Raw genomic sequence first — 24,516 nt, 5'->3', positions numbered from 1 at the left:
CAATGTGTGGACAGTGGAGCAAAGAGTAAGAGTAAGAGAGTAAGAAATAACAATGTCCTTGAAGACATTGACCTTGTGAACATAGCAATCCTACAGGAGTTCACTTATCTTTGGATTTTTTCATTACAGATATAATACATTTCATTTTTAATTGAGCCAGTTTGAATTGGTTTGCATTACTTGCAGCCGAAAGTGTCCTGATTTAGTTTCCTAGCATATTAATTGACAAAGGTCTTTAGATTTGTTCTTGAAAACTGTGAGTGGTCAAGTAGTAAATGATATCTATGGTTCACTGGAAAAGCCATGTGTAAGCACCTTATTCAAAGGCTCTATATGTTGTGGTCATATATCTTAATTCTCTTTCACAAGAAGGTTCTTCATTTAGCCAGACTCTATAATTGATATGGTAGAGTTACACCTGACATTTTCTTTAGCCTATCTTTTTTCCTGATTTTTCATTTGAAGGGAAATGTTTTGGAATTGCCTTAAATTAACTTACAGACTTTTCAGAGAAGAGTTTAATTATCTCGGTTCACTACTGCTTTAGGCTAATTACTTTTCACTACAGGTACAGAACACATGCTTTGATAAGAGCAAAAGGAAACCTACAAACCACACATGTACAATTAGCATGAAGAGTTAGGATTTGTGCAAACATCATGATGAGTTAGGATTTGCTCTTGGCTCCATTTTTAATGGATTGACAAAGCAGTAACATGGAAAGTGTATCATGCATGGTGGACCACAGTCTAACATCCACAAGGCAGCAAACACCTTTTCATCTGGCTCCAAGGCCTTCACTATTGCTCTGTTCCCATTCACAGACACTGAGGTGTGGAAAATGGAAGGGCCCGCCAAGGCCCATCTTGATAAGTCTGAGGATTACAACTTGAGGTCTCCCTCAAGTTAGCTCACCATGGAGGTCACCAATTAGAGAACCTTTGGAGTTAGGGAAGAAGAGAGCATTTTACCCACAATTACGCATAATTTCAGGCTTGACAACAGTGTCCCTAATGTACTTCTGGATGTTTGGAACCAGGCTTTATTTTAATTTTCTACTTACTTTCCCACTAAGCTTTCAGGAAGTGGGTAGGTGATCCGTTTCCACCCTTTAGTTGGAAAGAATACAGATGGCTGAGAAACACTTCCAGAGCATTTTGGGTCTGCAGGTAAGCACTGGGGGACCAGATAATTCCAGCTCACACCGAAGTCAGTAGAATATTGCACATGAATTTGATTCTGGGCAACTTTTTCAGATACTTTACATCCAACAGAGATCTAATAAACAGAAAAGCAAGATTGTTAAGGTATTGAAACCATATTACACGTTTCAGCTCTAAGGACTTGGCAGCAAGAAAGCTGCTGATCACTTGATAGATAGTGCACCACATCCATCCTGTATTTTCAGGTTCATGATTTGTTCTGCTGATGGACGGAGAAGTCGACATGGTTGGCCAAGGTGACAAATTATAGAAAGTGCCAAATATACTGTGCAGGGAGTTTGCAGAAAAGCTGAAACCCGGGCTTCTGCCATGGCTGGCTGGTTGCCTTGGAAGGCCTGGTCCCACTCTTACAAATTGTTGTTTGTTGTGCTAATGGTCTGGCACTTCTATTTGGCAGACTGCTTGACCAAGAAGGATTGCTAACAGCTTTACCAAGTTTACTATTTTGTCATACAATTTATGACTCTCAATAAATCACTTTCAGCTACAAGTAAGATGCAATGAAGTGATAACAGAAGGTCCTTTTAATAAGGCACAGAACTCTATCTGATGGAGATAGCAAGAATGCAACATTTATTGCTAATATAGGGTGATTGAGGTAGAAAGAATAAATTGGTTGACAAAAAATCTTGGCCAAAATTGATGTTGACATTAATGCTAATCATGTCTTTGTTTTCCATAATTTTCTTTCTCCAGAAACATCAAAATGCTCTTGTAAAAAAATGCAGATATAACCATAATAGCTTTAACCTTTTCTTAGAGGAAAAAGTTGCCTTAAGTCATATAATGATTTAAACAATCATATAATGATTGAAATCAGTAAGCTACATTTTTATTATCAAAAATTTTTTTTTTTTTTGGTGAGGAAGATTGGCCCTGAGCTAACATCTGTGCCAATCTTCCTCTATTTTGTATGTGGGTTGCCGCCACAGCATGGCTGCCAATGAGTTGTGTAGGTCCGCACCCGGGAACCAAACCCAGGCCGCCAAAGCGGGATGTGCCAAACTTAACCACTAGGCCATGGGGCTCGCCCCTTATCAATATTTTGCTCTATCAGTATTTAATCCTGAGCAGAGCCATATTTACTCTTATGAAAGTTTCAACTTGAAATAGTTCCAAAATAAAATACTTTTAATCATTAAGTTATAGATAGTTGTGATGTATATTACCTGAATATTAAATTTATTTTTCAAAGCATATATTAAGTGAATGAAATATTATATGGTGTTTTTCTTTATAATTTTTTTTCATTTTTATATTGCTAGTGTATGGTTATTTATGTAATTGAGACCAGAACACTTTCACCTTGAATTGCATGATCCAGCCTTCAGTGGGAGTCAGGTCGTGGGTCACTGCATACACTTCTCTTCCGTCATGACTGCCACAAATCATGACACCATCAGGGGAGTCACAGAATCTTTCTACTGTACAATCATCATGGAATAGCCAATGCTCATTTACTTAAAAAAGAAAAAAATTTTATGACAAATTTATGACCAAAATACTCGAAGCAAATTTTCACTTTAAGCAACATCTAGAATTATTTTAAACAGAAATCTTTCTTATAATATGCTATATACAATCCACAGACAAAACACTAATGTAAACACATCATTTTATGAACATGGATACTGGGAGGTTGATATATATTTACTATCTGATATTAGTAAGTCTACATTTGGGAAACAAGTGTATTATATATAATGTGTTATAAATGAAAAACAAAGGGAAATGTATATCTATTTTTTCCTGACAGACATTTAACTTTTTAGGCAGATCTAAGAAGGACAAAGAATTTTTAGTGACATGATAGGGAAGTGAGTTAGCTACTTCTACTCAAATTCTGGTAGTATCACCTGGGTAATGAAAAAAATTATAATAGTTAAACTTATAGAACCAGAGGGTAGAACAGCGGTTACTAAAGACTGAGGGGAGGGAGAAATGGGGAAGTGTTAGGCAAAGGGTACAAAGTTTCAGTAATGCAAGTTGAATAAGTTCTGGAGATCTACTGTACAACATAGGGCCTATAGTTAACAATACTGTATTGTATACATAAAATTTGCTAAGATGGCAGATCTTATGTTTCATGCTCTTACCATAATAAAAAAAACAATATTAAACGGGGGAGGTGTGGGAGGAAACTTTTGGAGGTGATTGATAAATTTATGGCCTTGATTGTGGTAAAGGTTTCAGGGGTGTATACTTACCTCCAAACTCATCAAGTTATATATATCAAATATCTACAGCTTTTTTTTTTTTTTTAAAGATTTTATTTATTCATTTTTTTTCCCCCCAAAGCCCCAGTAGATAGCTGTATGTCATAGGTTCACATCCTTCCAGCTGCTGTACGTGGGACTCGGCCTCGGGTTGGTCGGAGAAGTGGTGCCCTGGGGCGCGCCCGGGATCCGAACCCGGGCCGCCAGCATCAGAGTGCGCGCACTTAACCGCTAAGCCACGGAGCCGGCCCATCTACAGCTTTTTGTATGTCAATTATACCTCAATAAAGTGATTAGGAAAAAGCTTCTAAGAGTCTAAGAAAAATTTAAGCAGCAAGATTATGACTTGATTAGTGCAGAGAACACCCTGTTGTCTCTCTCAAACACACACACACACGCGCGCACACACACATCCATGTCCCCCACAATTCCCTTTCTTTTCTGGTAGAGGTGTTGTTAACATCATGATTTTATCCCATAAAGGTTAGAAATTAAACATATCCACAAATTGCTTCTAATTCACGATATGCTTTGATTTTATAGGTCCAAGTTTTCTCTGACAGTTTCCTGGTTAGCTCCAGTGTTTACAGTGGAGATGAATGGGTGCAACTAGAGGCTTGATGCCACTGTGCAAGGCACAGAGTTGTCAGAGGAGTCAGAGAAGAGACCAAACCATTTAATTGGAATTCAGCCTTCACCTGTTTTGTGTCCTTTTGATTTTGTCTGAGCATAACATATGCCTGTAAACAAGCAGTTTATCTCTGGGATTCAAATGTCTACCACAATGCTATTATCTGTGAGTTTTCATTCCATGGGATTTTGAGCTACATTTAACCCCGCATCCCAGAGATAGGACTCCAGAGTCAAAGTGCAGAGAAATTTGAATTCCAATAAGAATACATTGAGCCAGTTGATTCTGGGGTACATATTTTATTTTATGCGAGAACTCTGCAATCCCGATGAAAGAGGGCTTACATTAATCAACTACTCATCAATCTCTTCTGCAATATCAGAAACTACTTCCGTAAGTAGATACTACAGTTTCTAGGAACACCATTTTTGCACAACAGCAGGAGCCAGAAAATTTGTTCCTTCAATTGACATCACCAATTAAGCCTAAAGTAAAAATCAGTATTTTGAGGTACTCGAAAAACAATCTGTATTTGCTATTATTCATACAGAAGCAGTGCTCACGTTATTCTCTGATCACAGACTCACTTATGTAAACCATTACTCAGGGAAAAATAAATGAGTAATTTAGCAAAGTTCTGAACCAGATCTATGTAAGTAAATCTTCTCAACTTTCTTAAGAGAATAAGACTACTTGGTAGTGGTGAAGAACATTTTAAACTTTTTCTATTTAAAAGGGTTATTTTTATTAAATATTTGCAATTATACCACTGTGCCATGTGATATACTAATAAATGAATTAATGAGAATAATTAATCTAAATATTCAACAATGTCAAAACAATTAAAAAAATTATGATGGAGTATTATACAGCTATTAAAACTACATTTTCAAAGATACTTAAGGACATGGGGAAATGATCAAGATTTAATTCTAGGGCTGGGCCCGTGGCTTAGCGGTTAAGTGTGCGCACTCTGCTACTGGCGGCCCGGGTTCGGATCCCGGGCATGCACCGACACACTGCTTCTCCGGCCATGCTGAGGCCACGTCCCACATACAGCAACTAGAAGGATGTGCAACTATGACATGCAACTATCTACTGGGGCTTTGGGGAAAAAAAAAAAAGGAGGAGGATTGGCAATAGATGTTAGCTCAGAGCCGGTCTTCCTCAGCAAAAAGAGGAGGATTAGTATGGATGTTAGCTCAGGGCTGATCTTCCTCACACACACACACAAATAATAAATAAATAAAAAAAGATTTAATTCTAAATGAAAAAAAGTCAGCTACAATATACGTATAATTTAAGACTGTAATTTTGTTAAAAATATGTTTATATACAGGCATAGAAAAAAAGACTCTAAGCAAACACCAAAATATTGATGATGGTTATCCTCTGGGTGTTTTATTTTTATCCTCATGATTTTCTGTATTTTCTCAATTTCACACTTTGAACACATATTACTTATAATAGAACATTAATAATTAAGTATTTTAAATTATTAAAATTCCTTAAATTTCAAATTTTTTCAGCATAGGTTTCATTCCTCTGGAAGGTTCTTACCAGTCCTATTATTGTAAAATACATCCAGACTGTCTTTTCTATGCAAGATTCTAGCACGAAATTGGTATGACACAGTCCCACTGACTGATGAATCCATAGTGGTGTATTCTATATTCATATCTATTTTCACTGCTCAGACAGCACTTGCAGTGTTGGTATGACACATATAATTAAACAACACTACTTTACCTGAAGATATCATGTTTTATGTAGTATAGCCAAGGATGGGGCATGACAAAGACACATACTTAAAATGACACCACTTTATTTTTTTTCTATTTTTTAGTTTACTTTGTAATTATTTATCTATTTATTTATTTTTGGTGAGGAATATTAGCCCTGAGCTAACATCTTGCCAATCTTCCTATATTTTGTATGTGGGATACTGCCACAGCATCACCTAACGAGCCATGTGCAGGTCTGTGCCTGGCATCTGAACTTGCAAATCCTGGGCTGCCGAAGCATAGCACAAGAACTTAACCACTACGCCACTGGGCTAGCCCCTAAATTTTTCCCCTCAGGATTATTTATTTTTTTTGGTGAGGAAGATTCACCCTGAGCTAATATCTGCACCAATCTTCCTCTATTTTCTATGTGGGTCGCTGCCACGGCATGGCTTGATGAGCGGTGTAAGTCCGTGCCCGGGAACCGAACCTGGGCTGCCAAAGTGGAGTGTACCAAACTTAACCACTAGGCCACTGGGCCAGCCCTGACACCACTTTAAAAAAAGGTGACCAGAATAGTGTCATGAAATGAAAACAAGACATTAAAAATAAGAATACATGAAGAGATCCTTCCTAGTTCAGCAGGATCACTGTGCTTTTCCTAATGAGAATGAAGAGGAACAAGCAAGACCTTGGACACTGAGACATGGCACGCCATCACAAATGCATCTGATATGTAGCAAAACAAAATACTTGTCTTTGGATATTAAAACACATGACCAGGAAATGTTGGCACTCTACCCAAAGGAGAAAACAGGAAAAACGGAAATAAAATTTTCTAAGAAAAGAAAATTATCCTGTTAATAAAATTACAGAATGCTATTTATTAAAACATACTTGCTGGCTTGAATGAAAGAAAAGATTTAGTTACAATGTAAACTAGGAAGGTTGAGAGAAGCAAAAGGGTGACACCCCTTTCACTGTCCTATTCCAGTTGAGAATCTGTAAAAGGTTCCACATTCTACTCTTTTGAAAAGACCCAAAGCCATACTGCATTTCCACTGGATTTTTATTTAGCATTAGTGAAAAATTTACCTGCAGTTTTGTCCTCCATAAACATGTCAAAAGCAATTCTCCCGACAGGGCCTGCGTCTGCTGGGGAGCGCTCGTGCTGGGGCACTGGGGCGCTGCTGAAGGTGTCCAGCATGACAGTCCGCTGGTCGGCAGAGCCTGAGATGAGGACGTTGTCGATGGCCCAGTCGTTCTGATCCAGGCCGTCGTGCCTGGGCTGCCACCAGCGGAAGCGAGTTGCGATCTCTTTAGCATCAGGAGGGAGAAGGATATTCACAAATCTGTAAGAAAATGGTGGTGGGGGTGGGGAAAAAGTCTTGTCAAAGGTCTCACGAGAGTAAAAGATTTACAAACAGAGATAAGATATTGCATGTCACAAGGTGGGTGAGGAGAGGACATTAGCTAAAATAATTTTTAAAAACCAGGATAAGCTGGCTTGATTTTACAAGTCTCATGAGTCACTAAATTGGGGAAACAGAATATAAACACATCCAAGCATCCTGGAACTACCTCCTTACTCTAACTGTCCCTGGGCAGGTTTTAGAGGGACTCTGCAATTTTCTGCTTGCCGAGGGCCCCTCTGGATCTGCAGGCATAGAGTATATGTGCTTTGGTAGACATAAAACAATATTGACTTTTTTTCTGTCACCCAGAGGTTGATTTCATCTGTTTCCTTCCTCTGGCACCTTGATTTCATTCTACGCCCATGAGTACCAGCAATTTGATCGGAATATGGACACCAGATTGTGGCAGGATGTTTGGGCTCTCAGCCTGAGGGTACCAGGCCATATGTAATTGATTTATCGGTCACCTGTGGTTTGACACTGGCTTTGTCTTTATGCTTTATTGAAAACATGGGACTAAGAACCATGAGCTAACAAACCCAGGATGCCATCCCTGACTCTGTCACCAAGGACAGATGTGGAAAAACATGGCTCCAAGCTCCAACATGAACCTTAACCAGCTAGAAATAAGGTCTAAAATACCCCTTAATCACAATTATGCATTTAACCCCAAGCATACATCAAACTCTTTCAAACTTTTATTCACAACTCATAAGGTCTATTGGGGAAAATAATTTCCTGAGGTTTGCTCTCCTCTGCGTCGTCTCATCTTTTTATCCATGCTAATCTACCTCCCTCTACTTTCAAGGGCTGCCTCTTAGTGCTGGTGCTCCAGGACAGGGCAACAAGCCCAAGTTCACCCTGTGAAGAAACCTTAAGCTGAGGGCTTCGACGATGACCCCTGTAGGTCTTGTCTTCCACATTGAGGCGGTCTCATTATTTTAGTTTTGTTTACACAGTATCTTCTCATTGGTTTTATTTTTCCTTCTTTTTCTCTCTTTTATGTCTTCCTTGAGATATAGTGATCAGAATAGTAGGCAGTATTCCAGATGGGGATCAATCAGGATCCATTCAAAGCTAGGATGCTTTTAGTTCAATTTCTAGTACTTGGATTTTATTTATTTATTTTTTTGAGGAAGATTGGCCCTGAGCTATCTGTTGCCAATCTTCCTCCTTTTTTCCTTTTTTTCTCCCCAAAGCCCCAGTAGATAGTTGTATGTCATAGTTGTACATCCTTCTAGTTGCTCTACGGGGGACGCCGCCCCAGCGTGGCTTGATGAGCAGGGAGTAGGTCTGCGCCCAGGATCCCAACCGGCAAACTCCTGGCCGCCGAAGCGGAGCATATGAACTTAACCGCTATGCCACCAGGCCAGCCCCAGTACTTGGATTTTAAATACTTTTTTTGATTATGTCCACCATTTTGTGCCCCTTTGGGCCATGAGAGCTTAATAGATCTTGGTCTTAGGGAAGGAAAGTGTAGACTGTGAATCCTAGACCCTTACCTGTGTAGTTACTGGTAGTTTGGAGAAGACTAGTCTTTAGGCAAATAATCTTGTCCAAAGTTCATTTTCTCATGCATCTCAATTTTGCAGTTCATCTGCACCCCTCCCCACCCCTGTTTTATATGCTCACCTTGTAAGATCTTTCCATAATTTATCTCCATTGATTTGGCATGTTTAATTAACATTTTAAAATGTGTTAAATAATATCAGAAATCTATCTGTTCCTGGAGGGACGCACAATCACACTTCTTTACCCAGAGAAATGATCTTTTATCTTTATTTTTCTTTCCTATTTCCAAATTAGTTTTCTTACTCTGATAAATGCTTCACCACATTTTAAAAACCTTTGGAGTGGAAATTTATCTAAGGCTGCTGAAAGTTGCAATGAATTACGACCACTGTTCCTACCGTGGTCAATTTGATTTTCCCTCAGAGAACTAAAGTAGATTAGACAGTAATGCTTTGATCCTACAGAAACATAACTTCCTTCTCCCTGTATATTATGCTGTTTAAGGGTTCAGGAACTCATACTTGAGAGTCTTTATAATTTCCTCCATAAAGACCAAGGACACGGTTTACTTGGCATGTCTATTATCTCCTACTAATAGATGAGCACATTTTTTTGCACTATTACACTGTGCACCACTGAGCTTCTATTCGGATTCCTTTACTGGTGTCCAACTTTAATGCAAGTGCAGGATTTAAAACTTTTGCTTGTGGCAGAGATTGCTGGCATTTCCTCAATTGCCATTCTCTCTTCTTCCTTCATAACAGAAGCCCATCTTTCCAGCAGGGCACAGAGTCACCCAGAATAAAGACAATGTGTCCAGACTCCCTTGTATCTGGGTGTGTCTCTGTGACTAAGTTCTGGCTACTGGAAAGTGAACAGAAGTATGGGCAATGGTTAGGAAGTGTCCTTAAAGAGCGACAGCACATTCTTCTTGCCCTATCCTCCTTTCTGCTGGCTGGAATAGGGAGGAGCTAGAGTTGCCCTTTTTTTATAGTGAGGAAGATCAGCCCTGAGCTAACATCCGATGCCAATCCTCTTTTTTGCTGAGGAAGATGGGACGCCGCCACAGCATGGCTTGACAAGTGGTGCGTCAGTGCATGCCCAGGATCTGAACCTGCGAACCCTGGACCGCCGAATTGGAGCGCACGCACTTAACCGCTGCACAACTGGGATGACCCGAGAGTCGCCTTTTTGGACCATGAGATAGAGGTCCTGTGTTGAGTGTGGCAGAAGTACGTGGTAGAAGGAACTTGGGTCTCTGTAGGAGACCTGTAGGACGAGCCGCTGTAGCAGCCCTGGGCTACTTTCTTCTGGATCTGATTCACATGAGAGGAAAAAAACCTTTTGTTCAAGTTATTTTGGGTTTTCTGTCATTCACAGCTGAATCTATTCTTAATCGATACATTGAATTTAAATGATCATTTACAAGATTTTTTAATTGTTTTTATTTTACCTGATTTTTAGCCTGTACCTGGTTAGCCATGCACTGAGGGATTGTCTATGTTTCTTCTTTTTTTGGTGCATTTACTTATTCTACATTTCTTGATGGGCTGTATTCATTCCCCCCGCCCCCCAGCTCTACTCCAGCCTTCTCTCTTTCTCTTTTCTCTTACCCTCCTCTTCCCTCTTCTCCTCCTCCTACCTTAATAAATATGCTCTATCCTTTTTAATAACCTTTTTGACTTTTCTAATTGGTCACATTGATTTCTTTTTGCCCTTCAAGAATACATTTTTTTAAATGTATTATTTTTAAAATGTTGTGTTTATTCAGGGTTTCTTTTTTATTTTTTTGGTGAGGAGGATTGGCCCTGAGCCAACACTTGTTGCCAATTTTCCTCTTTTTGCTTGAGGAAGAGTGGCCCTGAGCTAACATCTGTGCCAATCTTCCTCTACTTTGTATATGGGATGCCACCACGGCATGGCTTGATGAGCGGTGTGTAGGTCTGTGTCCAGGATCTGAACCCGCAAACCCAGGCCACCAAAGTGGAGAGCACCAAACTTAATCACTATGCCACCGGGCCGGCCACTATTCAGGGTTTTTTAATGAGAAATTTAAAAATAGACTCTAGGCTTCTTAAGGATATTTACATTTTATTGTGTTTATTTTCTAGCCCCCAATTCTCTAAAATGAACGAACATTATATAAACAAGTAAACATATAGTTTCTCTGTTTCCATTTCCCCCAAATGTTGTTGACATTAATTACCACATACTCATGAATTTATATGGGTTTTTGTCCTGGTTCTATTCATTATTGGCATTGTGATAGTGTATTTTATCTTATTCTAGGATTTGAAAACTAGTTCTTCTTAAAATAAAAACCAAACCGGCTGTTCATCCAGCTTAGAAACCTTATCTTCATGAAAGGCATCCTCCAGGATGCCTCCAGGATGAGTAAGGTCTAGGTCCTCTGTGCTTCCTGTGATTGATTGCTGGCAGGCCTTACCAAACATCTTTGCTCAACATATTAGTTATTAGAGATAAAATAGAATACAAACCCAGGTTTACTGTACTGGTCATAGAAAATTTCCATTAGCAGATTCCAGGTAATGCCTCCATTGACAGAATATTCCAAGAGAACACCTTGGTTACGGTTGTTGGGTGTAATCAGGCATCCATACATGAAGTAAAATTGGATAAACTCGGCATTAGTGAGGTTTAGATCCACAGTAACTAACAGTCGACTGCAACCCTAAGGAAAAGAAGCAGAATGCAACAAAACAGCAATAATGAGTCATAATCGCAGGTTATAGGTTTTTTCTGGCTGCCGTCCTCTTTATATTTCTTTTGTGATACAAATCACATGGTGTTGCAATACTGATTTTCTTGTCACCTCTCTTATACTAGCTCCTAGCATGGTCCCTAGCACACAGCAGGTACTCAGCACGTATTTGCTGAACTTTGAAATTTCAGTATTAGAACTTCTTACAAAAGGCAATGTATTCTAAGGAGATTCTCTTCTATTTTCTTATGAGCGATATAAGAGCTGGAATTAAAGTAACTGTTATACGTTCTTATCAAACTACTTCAGCTATTCATAGGCATTTATTAGATTTTTTAAAAGGCATCAGTTATTAATAAAATAGCACATTAAGATGACTATTTTAACATGAAACTTAAAAATGACTACATCTAAAAATTTCATATAATTATAGTTAGAGATAATAGTTGTAATGCTTTTTATTATACTTTTATAGCTGATTTAATGTCATCTATATTAATTCATTAAAGTAGACAGGTAGGTATTTCTTAGTTGAACATATGAGGAAAACTAGGTCTCTTAGAGTTCCACTTAAGCTAGGAAGAGTATTGTGAACCCTGTATTCTTAGTTAGTGTTGATGATTATAGAAATCCTATATGCTGTATGTCCTCTTGTTACTGTTGGGCTAAAACACTGAATATAAATAATACACTTCATTGGCACAAATGGTAGATAAATAAAGAACTGACAGCGAACTTGTAATTTTTAAAATCAAATTGCCTATGAAGGGTATTTAATTATGGTATTGGAGAAATTCTATTTTTAAACAAGTTGTCTTTAGCAGCAATGTAGAATGATTACAAAATTTCTCAAAGAAATTTTCTAACATTGCTGCTGTCATTCACAAAATAATCTGCTATAAATACTAATGTCTAGTAATTACCGACAATTATTCTTTCTTGGATAATTTACAGAAAGGATTAATTGTTGTTAATAAATTCAGGAAACACTGAAGCTCATTTTCCAGATTTTTGGCTCCGTAAACACTACCCTGCATAATTAAACTGTCTCAACTGAGTTGTGACAGGAAAAGGTTGGAAATAACTAGTATTTTCTGATTTGTATAAAGTTGCAAGCTTACATCAGGGTTGTGCATTTAGAGAGTCCAACTCTGCATCTTGATTTGCAATTAAACTTCAAAAGAGACTCAACATTTTTGGGAGGAACTCAGAGAATGCAGAAATGAATAACCAGCAGCCAAACGCTCACCCCACTGAAATGGAGAGCCATTCCAGAAGCCACAGCTCCACACACAGTACTTAATTTCCCTCCGTTCACAGTCAGCCAGTTCTGGTTGGATGGAGCACGATTGAAGTTGTCTTTGAGTTGAATTGGAAGGGAGGTCTCGGGCTCGTCACAGTACAGGCCACCCCACTGCTCGTCACAGCTGGGTGTGGAGAAAGAGAAAGGAAAAGTCAACATCAAACAGAGCCCCCACAAGTGTGTTCTCAGATTAGTGAAGCCAACTCTTTTTCCCAGTTCAGGATGATGAAAGGTTACTTATCTTCACAGAGCTTGCCACAATTCACCTGTTCTCCTTAACAGTGCTTTAGGTTAGTAATAAGCTGTGAATTAACTGCCTCTAGGCTTTCCTAAAGTAGTGACTTGGGGTAACAGGTGGAGAGAAAGAAGCAACTTCAAAGAATTTACTAAAGCCCATCTCCATATGACTCAACTCCGGATGGCTGAAAAACAATTGCAGCTGCCAAACTAAACTGGTAACTCCTAATCATTTGTGAATTTGGTCTTTTCAACAGAGGCTTTGGGCTAATTAGGAATCCAAGAGACCATGTTCCAAATAGCAGAAGGTATTTTGGATAGCATCTGTCATCTTTCACCAAAAAACTGACTTCCCTGTTCAATGTGGAGGAAATATGAATATAGGACTGGGAGGCTCAGGGGTCCCAGTGGATATGGGCTAGAATCATTAAACAAAGGAAGGACTTTCCAGGCGTGCAGATATTAGTGGAGAAGGGTCTATGAATTCTCTATCGGCACCTTCATTCATACTACCCCATTGAACAGCATAATCTTTGAAAATAAAGCTCTCTTCTACACAACACACACACACACACCCACACTCACTCATACTTTATTTAGATCCTTCCAAAGATGCTAAGGCTCTCTAAGAGTAAAATACTAGATCTCTCCATCAAATATGCCTGGTAAATTGATCAGACATTTATATACTTTCTTATGCAAACAACACAGGAATACCAATTAAGCCACAAGCAATGCATATCATTACATGTATTCAGACCTAAGTGAGAAAAATAGTTATGATGTATTATTTTTGGTCAGAGCATATTGAACTCTTGAACCTCTTTGAATGTCTTTTTCAAGGCACAGGTGTATCACAGAAACATAGAAGGAAATAAAATATAGTCAATTATAATTCAGCCTTCTCTTGACAAGACAGCTATTGTTCACTTCCTAATCTCAGAGCAAGAATGAAGATAACGCTATTCATCAACTCCATAGTTGGCTCAGTATCAGATTTCAGGAAAAACGTATAAGCCAAGGTAGCTTGGGAGTGATTCAAAAACAGTTTCAGAAAAATCTCCTGGCTGGAACGTGAGTCAGGAACTTTCTACAGAAGGAAGAAAAAAGTCTACTTACACACAGTTTCCTTGGACACATCTTCCATGGCCACTGCACATATCTATGCAGCCATCCCCGATATAGACATTATCTATTGCCCACGTCTGCTGCTTGTCAAAAGGAGCTGGTTGATGCCATCGGAAACGAGTGGCTTGGGACCTTTGAAGAAAAGAAGAATTATTATTATTATTTTTTTTGTGAGGAAGATCAGCCCTGAGCTAACATCCGTGCTAATCCTCCTCTTTTTGCTGAGGAAGACCGGCTCTGAGCTAACATCTATTGCCAGTCCTCCTCCTTTTTTCTCCCCAAAGCCCCAGTAGATAGTTGTATGTCATAGTTGCACATCCTTCTAGTTGCTGTATGTGGGACGCGGCCTCAGCACGGCTGGAGAAGCGGTGCATCGGTGTGTGCCCGGGATCCGAACCCGGGCCGCCAGTAGCGGAGCACGCGCACTTAACCGCTAAGCCACAGGGCTGGCCCAGAAAAGAATTATAATGAAGGATGTGGTGGAAAAGAGAACGTGTTCTGGTATGTTCGAACAAGTACATGGAGGAGTAGAACGTAAATGCATGTACATCCCCACTCATGTTCTGAAAACAGCTTTCATTATTGCAGTATTCCATGCAAAACTTTAACCAAACCAAACTGCAATAGCTTGAGAATATATTTTGAGCCAGTGATCTTTGTGAGCTTTGTAAAAACAGACTAAAACAGAAACTAAAACTAATCCTAAAACCAGAAGCCTCAGGGGAACAGTGAGCCCTGAATTTGTGTGGAAACCACTGTGGAGTGAAGCCATGGCTGCTGCTAACTTATATGTGCAAATTAGGAAAAGATGCCTGTCCTTGAGCAGCCACAGCCCCTCTGCATTTGACTTGGGAAACAGGATATGGGCTGGGTTTCAACTCCTATTTGCTCCTTAAAGCCAAACACTTTTGTGCAGTGTGCATACTGGTCCACCTCACACAGCATTTGTGAGGAATTCTCACAGTGGAAGCCTTAAGAAGACAGTAGGAGTATAAGTCAAAGGGATCAATGAAACCCTAGATAATTGGACAGAAAAGAGAGAGGGAGTAATACATAAGACCAGACTTATTTTATATTGATTTAAATGCAATACAAACAAAACCAACACAAAGATTCTTCCATTCCAGAAGCAGAAATATATTTGCTCATTTGCATGGGTTTAGGGAATGTCTTGTTCAGAAACACAAATAAACACGTTTTCAGAGACACTAGATGGCAGTAAAATCCAAACAAACCCTGAGGTTCGAGTGAGTTTGAACATTCAAAGACCCCCAAGAGGAAATAATTAGCCAAAGCAAGTTTTGTTTTATGGATTCATATACTTTTGTCATTAAGATACCGTTAATCACTTGACTGAGAGATATTTGTTTTAGGCAGGACAAACAACAGCAAGGATTTTATATTTTCTAATTGAAAACATTTATATTAAGTTTAAGAAATAGAAAAGAAACAGACTAGAATTAAAATCTTCACTCTGAAAATAAATAGTTCAGCTCGATATTTGTTTACCAGCATCTATGCACTAACAGGGTCTCCACAACCCTGCTTGCTCCCCAGCTCCCACTGTTCCTCCCAGCAGAGAAGTGTCTACCTCATACCCTCTTATCACTTCCTATTGCATTGAACTTCAACCTCAAACTCTTCCTTGGCCCAAGAGGCTCTGCCTGACCCAGGCCCTCCCTTCTAGTCCCTCTTCCTGGCTACTCACTTCTGGAGCTCTCCTCCTTAACTTGGTTCTCAAAGCTCACAGAGCTCTTTCCCATCTCTACCTGCATGGTTTTCCTCTCTCTCTGCCTGGGTAACCCCTGTGTGTCCTTCAGGTCTCAGAGGAAACGTCAGGTCCTTGCAGAAAAATTTTCTTTCTGATCCCTTTAAAAATTACATTTCTGCCATAGAAAACTGTTCGTTTCCTTTTATAGTATTTATCCCGATTGCAGTCATATATTCATTTGCATATGTATTTCTTAAATGTCTGTCTCTCCTCCTCAGGAGAGGAAGTGATATGGGAGCAGGGTTAATTCTTTTTGTTGAACATTATACACTCAGTGTGTGGTGCTAGCATGTAGTAGGTGCTCTATAGGGGCAGGGAGTTGGTATCCAGGGACCACCATGCTTACCGTAAAGCAACGTGAAGATGCCTCCCTGGAGTTGTGCAACTCAATGGCTCTGCTGATCAGTTAATTTTTAATGACTAAGTTTATTAATAGCTATGCCTGTTTAAGTGCAGCAACATCTTATAAATAACACAGTGAATATCATATTTCTACAGCACATCATTACTTGGATTCTAATAACTTTAAAGTCAACACATATACTTATTCTGTCTTTCTTTTAGACTATAAACTTCTGAAGGGCAAGGAATATCTCTGTATTCCTTCAGGGAATATTGTTTTATATTTTCAGTGCTTATGGATAGTAGGCAAGAAATAAAATTTCCTTCTTCCCCTAATATTTTAGACATGCTCCATCAAAGCGCTTATCACCTTTTATGAAAAGTGCCTATTTATGCATAGTTTCCTCTGTTGGATTATTCTCCTTATTTATCATTTTATTGTTGGTGACACCTAAAGATGGGCTTCATAAGCATTTACTGAAAGAATACTAAGTTGAGAGCAATAAAGATGGCCAAGGAGAATCAAATAAGAGATGTCTTGTAAGTTGGGTGTCAGCCATGGGGTCAGCTGTGTAGGGGGCGGTGATGCGAGGGCTATTAAAGGAGGAAGAGAACTTCCTAGCAGGTAGGGGGTGGAATGGGCTGCCTACAGGTGGTGGCTTTCTGATTACTGTTTGTGTTTAACCACAGTCCGGGCAGCCACTTAACAGAGCGATTGTACAGAAGATTTAAGAGTCAGATGCATTGCTGGGGTTGACAGCTTTTACAGGGACTTCTAACCACGACATTTTCAGTTGTACAACTCTGTGGCATTCCACAGAAAAGGAAACAGTGGGAGACCACATGTAGAATGTACTAAAGCCGAGTTGGCCAATAAGAGTAAAGATAAATAAAGGTTCTAATCTATACTCTGGTACTAGTAAGTTCTGTGTCCATGGTGAGTAACTTAACATGTATAATGAGGGGGTTAAATTAGATGATTTCTAAGGTCCTGTCTCAAATGTGATGATTTTATATTCTTGGGAATAACTGCGCCTAGTAATTATGTACCCATAGGACAGGGGTACATACATTATCCAAAATTATTTTCTAAGAAAAGAAAAGCACATTCACTAGGGGATGAATTGAAATATAAACTAAAAGTGAGAGTCCGGAATTTGAATTTCTGGGACTTCTTATTCCCAGCCCTGTCACAGCTGCACTACCTGAAGGGGCCAAATCACTTATGTTTACGTGCTGACACTTCCCTGTCTGAAAATGCTACTTCCCACCTCACAAGGGTGTTGTGAAAATTAATTAGTTCGTGTTTACCAAGACCTGAGAGTGTCTTGGTGACGTCTCTCGGCAGGTGTCATCATTTATCCTGAAGCATCCTCATTATGACGGCCACCACCAGCTGCTGCTGCTTGGATTTGGGGGAAACATGGTCCCAGAGCAGATTTCTCCTTTTCCCATATCCTTGAAATGTCTCCCCTTGCTTCTTTTCTGAATTTATATCATTTCCTCTCCATCTACAGCACATAGTAAGTGCTCCATAAGTGTGTTTAATAATTAAATATCCATGGCTAAGCAATTAAAAAACGTTACTGTCAACAGTATGGTTTCCATCACCGCTCTCCCTAGGAACCTTTCCCTGCGCTGCCTCCTTTTTGAACCTCTTTTCATAGGTTTCAATACACATTTCAGAGTCCTTATATCTGCTCTTTTCTTCAGGATGATTCTGTCTACCTATGAAATCCTCATTGTCATCATCATCAGCTGGAAAAAAAGCCCTTTGATAGGAACCATACATAATTTTTTAAAACCTTTTCACTCTTCCCTGGTGTTTCCTTTACTCTCAAAGAGATATATAGAATATTTAGGACTAGAAAATATAGCCAACCCTCTCACTCTATCAATGAAGAAGTGGAGGCCCAGTGCCCTATGTCACACTGATTCATTCACAAAACTGGGACAAGGCAAGGATCCCTTGGTTCGTTATTACTCTGTATTCTCAATGAGTAAACCCTTCAAAACTCTATCTCAACCTTTACAAAATAATCCTATCCCTACCATTACCTGTAAATATGAACAGTTGTTTAGCTACGGGAGGCTGTGTGTATTGCTGCTATATGTACACACAGGTCTATTTATCTTGACTTCTGCAAGTCAGCGTCATAGCTGAAGCTCTTGGCCCTCTGTGTTTGAGTTAGAAGCTCTGCAATGTCTGTTCCATTTCAAAATGTCTCCTATATTTGCCTTGCTAGCCAAGACCCTGCCTTTATACTGGGCATAAAATTTCCTCCATTAGCCTGTTTCTGTGTGTTAGACAAAAGTGGAGAATATTCCAAAGAAGATATATAAATGGCTGATAAGCACATGAAAAGATGCTTAACATCATTAATCATTAGAGAAATGCAAATCAAAACCACAGTGAGATACAACTTCATACCCACTAGGATGGCTATGATAAAAAAGATGGCAATAGCAAGTGTTGACAAGGATGTGGAGAAATTTGAACCCTCATATGCTGCTAGTGGAAATGTAAAATGGTGTAGCTGCTGTGGAAAACAGGCTATCAGTTTCTCAAAATGTTGAACATATGACCCAGCAATTCCACTCAAAGGCGTATACCTGGAAAGAAGCGTGGGTCAGCTCACCTGAACAGAGAGTCACAGCCCATGACCTACAGACGAGAGCTGGAGAAAAAGTGGGCTCTAGAGAGGAGGCATGAACTTTGGTACCAGGACTATGAATGAATTACCTGTGGTGAAGGGCTCTAAAGGGGTGGGCCATCTGACAAGAGGCATGAAGACCCTGCTCTGGGGGAGACCCTCATGAAGAAGACACCAAGCTATGAACAAAAAATGGAAATCACACGTTAGAGTGGAAATGAGAGGATCTCTTACAAACTGTTCTGTACAGCCGACTCATTTCACAGGTGTGGGGACTGCCAGTCAAGGAGGGGGACATCTGCAGCTTCTTAGTTTTAGAACTGGATCTAGAACCCACTCTCTCCTGACTTAGCACATCATCGCAGAGTTGATGTGTGACTGAGAACCCCGGTTGTCCTGGAAGGTAGGTAAGGGCTACAAGACCAGAGATTTGGCAGCCAGCAGGGGGCACTTCATGTAGGCATCCCAGATCTTTTGGTAGAAAATTCTCTTAGTGATTATAATAATTAACATTGGGAATTTGTAGGATACTAAATGACTATAAGATTTTGAGAATTTTAGGTAACATTAACCAGTCCATTAAAGAATGTACACTGTCATTTAATTTTTCTTTCTCCTAAATTTTGTATAATAAACCGAGGTCTGAATACCGGCATGAAAGGAGAAAGTGTTTGGACTACAGTTTATGACCCCAAACAAATGTGATAAAGGTAAGGTATCCTTATAAGGTGACCTAGATCCTTCACGATACCTCTCTGAAACTAGGGTGGAAAGCACATTACAGAGTTAGCAATAGAAGAATTTAAATGAGCCACCCCACATGGCTCTTCTTTTTTCCTTGATAGAGAACAAACGAAGAACTCTGTATAACCCTGGTTCAGCCACTGACTGTGCGTCTGAGGGGAAAATCAAATAACCTCCCTGTGTCTAGTCCTCATCTTAAAAGGTAGGCAGGGGGACCTCGAGGTTAAAGGAGACTTAAGAGACAGGTCAACTAGTTATATTGTTTGTGTCCTAATTTGAAAAAACTATAACACGTTTTATGAGAAAAACCAGGATATTTGAATACTGAATACTGAGTAAGTATTGAATAAGAAATTATCATTAATTTTTTAGGTGTGATGATATCACAGTTATGTTTTCTTTAAAAAAGTCCTTTTTTAGAGATACATACTAAAATATTTACAGTTGAAATGATATGATGTCTGGGATTTGCTTCAAAATAATATGGGGGCAGGAGTAAGTGGTGCTACTGATGAAACAAAGTTGGCCATGAATCGATAATTATTGAAGCTAGGTGATGATTATATTGAAGTATAGTATACTGTTCTCTTTAATTTTGTATGTTGGATTTTAAATAGATAAATGTGAGCTGAAAATAATCTGTGGTCCCTTCAAACTCACAGTAAAATTTTGATTTGAGGATTACAAATAAAAGAGAATGGCTATCCTTTTTCTGGTAAAATAAGGTTTTATCATTTTTGCTGGTAATTATAATTAGTAATGATAATAAAAATTACAGTGTTCTGAGTAGGCCTACTGAGGGCATCAAATACACTGGACAATCCTTCAAATAAAAAGAATTTCCTACAATTTACAAAATATTTTCTCAATGGAGAATGACATATTTAATTGTTAAAAGAATCTTAAGAATCCATACATAGCAATATGTACAAAATACAGCCAAATCTCAAACTCTCTGATAAAATTTTGGCAACAAGGTTGCCTGATAAAGCTTAGAGGGAATGCAGAATTTCTGGAAATAGTTTTATTCTCTGTTGGAGTGGAAATGGAAATAGATTTAATTTGTCTTAACAAAATGCCAAAATATATATTAATATATTCAATATATGAAAATCAATAGTACCATGGTTTACACTAGACAAAATTATTTTATGTTCTGTCTTCTTGAAAGACCAGCAGAAATTTGGGAAAGTAATAGCAGCAATGTTCAAAGTATCAAAGTGACGCGTGAGAAGATGGATATGTAATAGAAGTCCAAGGCTTCCCTGACTTACTGAAAAATTTTAACAAGATGTTCGGTAATATGTATGCCTGCAAAACGTTTTTCAAAAGATACTGTTAAGTTGTAAGTACCAGTGGAGAGAGATAAAGACTACCAGGGCAAATTTAAAGAATCTCTCCTTTAAAAAATGAACTTGTAATTCCCTTGAATGTTTTTCCATGACGAACCCCCAAAATATCACGCTTAGTTATTTGGTTTTCTTAGAATAAGACCTTTTCTTTGTTTGCAGTTACGGTAGGTGGGAATAGCATTGAAAAATATCCTCCCTCTCTAAATTTGTTTACCTGCAAAAAGCTATAGCCTCCTTCATCCTCATTGCATCACCCCAAACCTTCTACAATCTTCCTGCCTTTTCTCGTGCTTATCACCATTCCCTTAAACTTCCTGCAAACATTAAGTAGCTTCCATGCTGTGGCTAAAAACCACCTGGCTTCCAAAGTGTTGTAGTTAATCTTTAAAGACAGTGGTATCAGCCAGGTCATTAGGGCTAGTAGAAGGGAATGGATCATCTTCACACTATGACTTAAAATAGCCACATCACACCTGAGCCTTCCAGGGGCAGCTCCCCACTCCTTTTCTCGGTGGATTTGGGTTACCAGCTCTTCCATTGACTCACCCTGGTTCTCAGGTGACATTTCAAGAACCCATGCCACTCGAGTCACCTGTTATTTTTAGGTCTGGGGTTAGTAAAGAGGAGGAGGCAGATTCAAACTAGGGGCTGTGAAATTGATTTTGGCCTCTTCCTATCTTTTTCAGCCTCTCTCTAGAACTTCTGGCATTCTCCCTTCCTATTTCTTCTAGGACCATCTCTCTTAGGCAAGCAATAAAGATATAGTAGAAATATAGTGGTTAAGCTCATGGGCTCTGGGGCCAGAAAGGCTGTATTTATTTCCAGTATCTTACTGAAACCGTTCTTTTGAAGGTCACCGACTATCTCCTTATTGAAAAATCTGGTAAATATATTGTGAAACTTTTTTCTTCATGACTCTCTGTGGCATTTATCACTGATGGCCACCAATTCCTGCTTGATATTCTATTCTTACTTGGCTTTTGGATACTATGCTATTCTGACTCTTCTTCTACCTCCCTGACTATATCCTCCCGGTTCCTTTAATAGCCATTTCCACTCATTCTGCTATTAAATTTAGGGGTCCTTTCTTTTCTTTTTAAATGCTCTCCTATGGAGAGCTGCTGCAGTTTTACAGCATCACCTCTGTGATGCTTGCCCATCACCTCTGTGCTCATGCTTCCAAAGTTTATTACTTTCCCCTGGACTCTGATCTTCAAATTCAAATAAATGTTTCCACTTGTATTTCCACTCATCACACTTAATCCAGCACCATTTGATTAAATTTGCCATACTGTCCCTCCCAGAATCAACTTCAGCTCTCTCCACTTCTTCTCACCACTCTCTCAGGATTCATACTTTAGAGTCATCTCGATGTGTGCAGTGAAGTTAGTGACTGAGTTTTATCAATTCTTTCTTTGAAATGTCCTGTAATCTCTGCCTCACCTGCTCCATGTTAGCTGGAGCCCGGGCCCCTCTTACTTCATCTACAGTCATTATCACAACGCCTTTGCCACTTTCTCTAACTTGAGTCTCTCTGTTCTTCCAATTTTTTTTCTTGGAAGAATATTCTCAGCTCAAAAGCCACCATAGTTCATTTTTCCTACAAGTCTAACCTCCTCTGCCTTGCTTCAATGTTTGCTATAAAGTTAACCCAAGACTACCAACAAACGTCTTTCCACAGCTTCCAGATATGAGCCCTCTGCTTTAATCAGCAACTCCTGTGCTCCTCCCAGGCTCATGTGCCCTGTTCGCATTGTGCTCCTAGTTTATAATGTTCTTCTCCTCACCCATCTAATTCCTAATCATCCTTTGAGGCCAGGGCCCATCTCTTCTACGAAACCCTCTCTAACTCTGGCATTCAACACCATCTCCTATCTCTCAAAACCTACAGCATTTCCAGGCCATTCCTCAGTGAAGCTCTAAATTACATACAGCGTGTATTATTTTTAAATTGTCTCTTTTTCCCCAATCAGATTGTAACCTCCTCCAGGGCAGGAACTTAAGATAATGTCCTACCATTACCACGGGCTCATTCTCGTTAGGCTAACTTAGGAAGACTTCTTAGTCTGCCTGAAGTTGAAGTCTGATAATAAACTCATGCTGTGGCTAACAAGTGTGGTCATATGGTTAACTCATAAAAGTAAAAACGATTTACATTTTAACAAATGTTTACAATGTCCCAAACACTTTCACGCTTATTTATTAGATTTATGTTTTTTGCCCTGGGCTAACATCTGTGCCAGTCTTCCTCTATTTTGTACGTGGGTCGCTGCCACAGCATGGCTGATGAGTGGTGTAGGTCTGCGCCTGGGATCCGAACCCATGAACCTGGCCTGCTGAAGCGGAGTGTGCTGAACCCAACCACTACGCCACAGGGCCAGCTCCTATTTATTAGGTTTTTATATGGTAAAAAGTATCTCTATTTTTCAGATGTGGAAACTGAAGCTTAGGGACATGAAATGACTTGCTTAAAAGCTCACAGGGCTGAAAAGCTGGAGCCCTCCACTTAACCACAGTGATTTCCATTCATTTTTTTCTTCCAGGAAGATCGAACTTAACCAATGTAAATGGGGAGGAATAGAGACTATGACTCTATCTACCCCAATTTATTTAGGTTTTAACCTAGCAATGTCTGGAGCAGAGTGTGATGTATCTTTGTTTAGTCTCAGTGTTCCCTTCTCAGTGAAAAGCACCAGCATCCATTCAGTTTTGCAACTCAAACCAGGGAGTCATCTTCAACAGTGCCCTTTCTCTCACCCTCCCACATCCATTTCATCATTAAGCTCAGTCAATTTTATTGCCTCCATTTCTCTGGAATTTCTCCACTTCTCTTCATGTTTGCTGCACCTTAGTCCAAGCTACCAGCGTTTACTGCCTCTTTAAGAGTCTCCTTACATCTACTCTTATCCTACCCAACTTGTTCTCCAGTTAGAATAAGCTTTTCTGAATGCAAATCTGATCATGTCTCCGTACCCCCAAGCTCTTTAGCAGGTCTTTCAGTATTCATATAACAAATCCCCAAATCTTTAGTACAACCTACCATGTTCTTCATGGTCTGAAACCATTTCAGACCTCACTCTTCTTTCTCTCTCTTTCTCTCTCTCTGTGTCTGATCCATTCTTTCAGTATCTCAAATATGCCTGCTTCCTCCTATTGTAGGCTGTTATCCTTGCCTGGAACACTCTTCCCCTTAGTCTTCACCTAGTTAACTCCTATCTATCCTTCATATCTTACTTCAATTATCCTTTTCTCAAGACAGTGTTCCTTGAGCTTCTTGACCAAGGCAAATCTCCCTATGATATATAATCTCTTAGCATCAAGCAACTGTTCTCCATCACTTACCACAGTTGAATTTAATATTTACTTCTGTGATTACTGGTGATTTCTGGTTAATACCTCTCTCTTCCACTGGACTAAAAGCTCCTTGAGGCAGGGATAGTTTAGCCCCTCACATAGACCTAGCACATAATTAAGCACTTCAAAAATATGTTTAATGAATGACTAAATGAATGAATAATAGCCACTGATGACTACCAGCCATT

General features: G+C 39.3%; 1 protein-coding gene across 2 annotated transcripts in view; it reads right to left on the bottom strand.

Moving 5' to 3' along the window:
- RELN (reelin) overlaps positions 1-24,516 on the bottom strand; it is a 485,778-nt gene that overhangs the window by 28,473 nt on the left and 432,789 nt on the right. For both annotated transcript variants that reach the window (XM_058523829.1, XM_058523821.1), the window contains exons 47-52: positions 14,103-14,243; positions 12,693-12,870; positions 11,220-11,413; positions 6,890-7,146; positions 2,529-2,683; positions 1,064-1,278 (exon numbers count right to left, since the gene is read on the bottom strand). In XM_058523829.1, coding sequence (XP_058379812.1) covers positions 1,064-1,278; positions 2,529-2,683; positions 6,890-7,146; positions 11,220-11,413; positions 12,693-12,870; positions 14,103-14,243 — 1,140 coding nt within the window. The remainder of the gene's footprint in view (positions 1-1,063; positions 1,279-2,528; positions 2,684-6,889; positions 7,147-11,219; positions 11,414-12,692; positions 12,871-14,102; positions 14,244-24,516) is intronic.

This window comes from Diceros bicornis, chromosome 3, assembly GCF_020826845.1.
Source record: "Diceros bicornis minor isolate mBicDic1 chromosome 3, mDicBic1.mat.cur, whole genome shotgun sequence".
Lineage (NCBI taxonomy): Eukaryota > Metazoa > Chordata > Mammalia > Perissodactyla > Rhinocerotidae > Diceros > Diceros bicornis.
The sequence above is the reverse complement of the archived record's forward strand: the minus strand, read 5'-3'. Positions and strand labels throughout refer to the sequence as shown.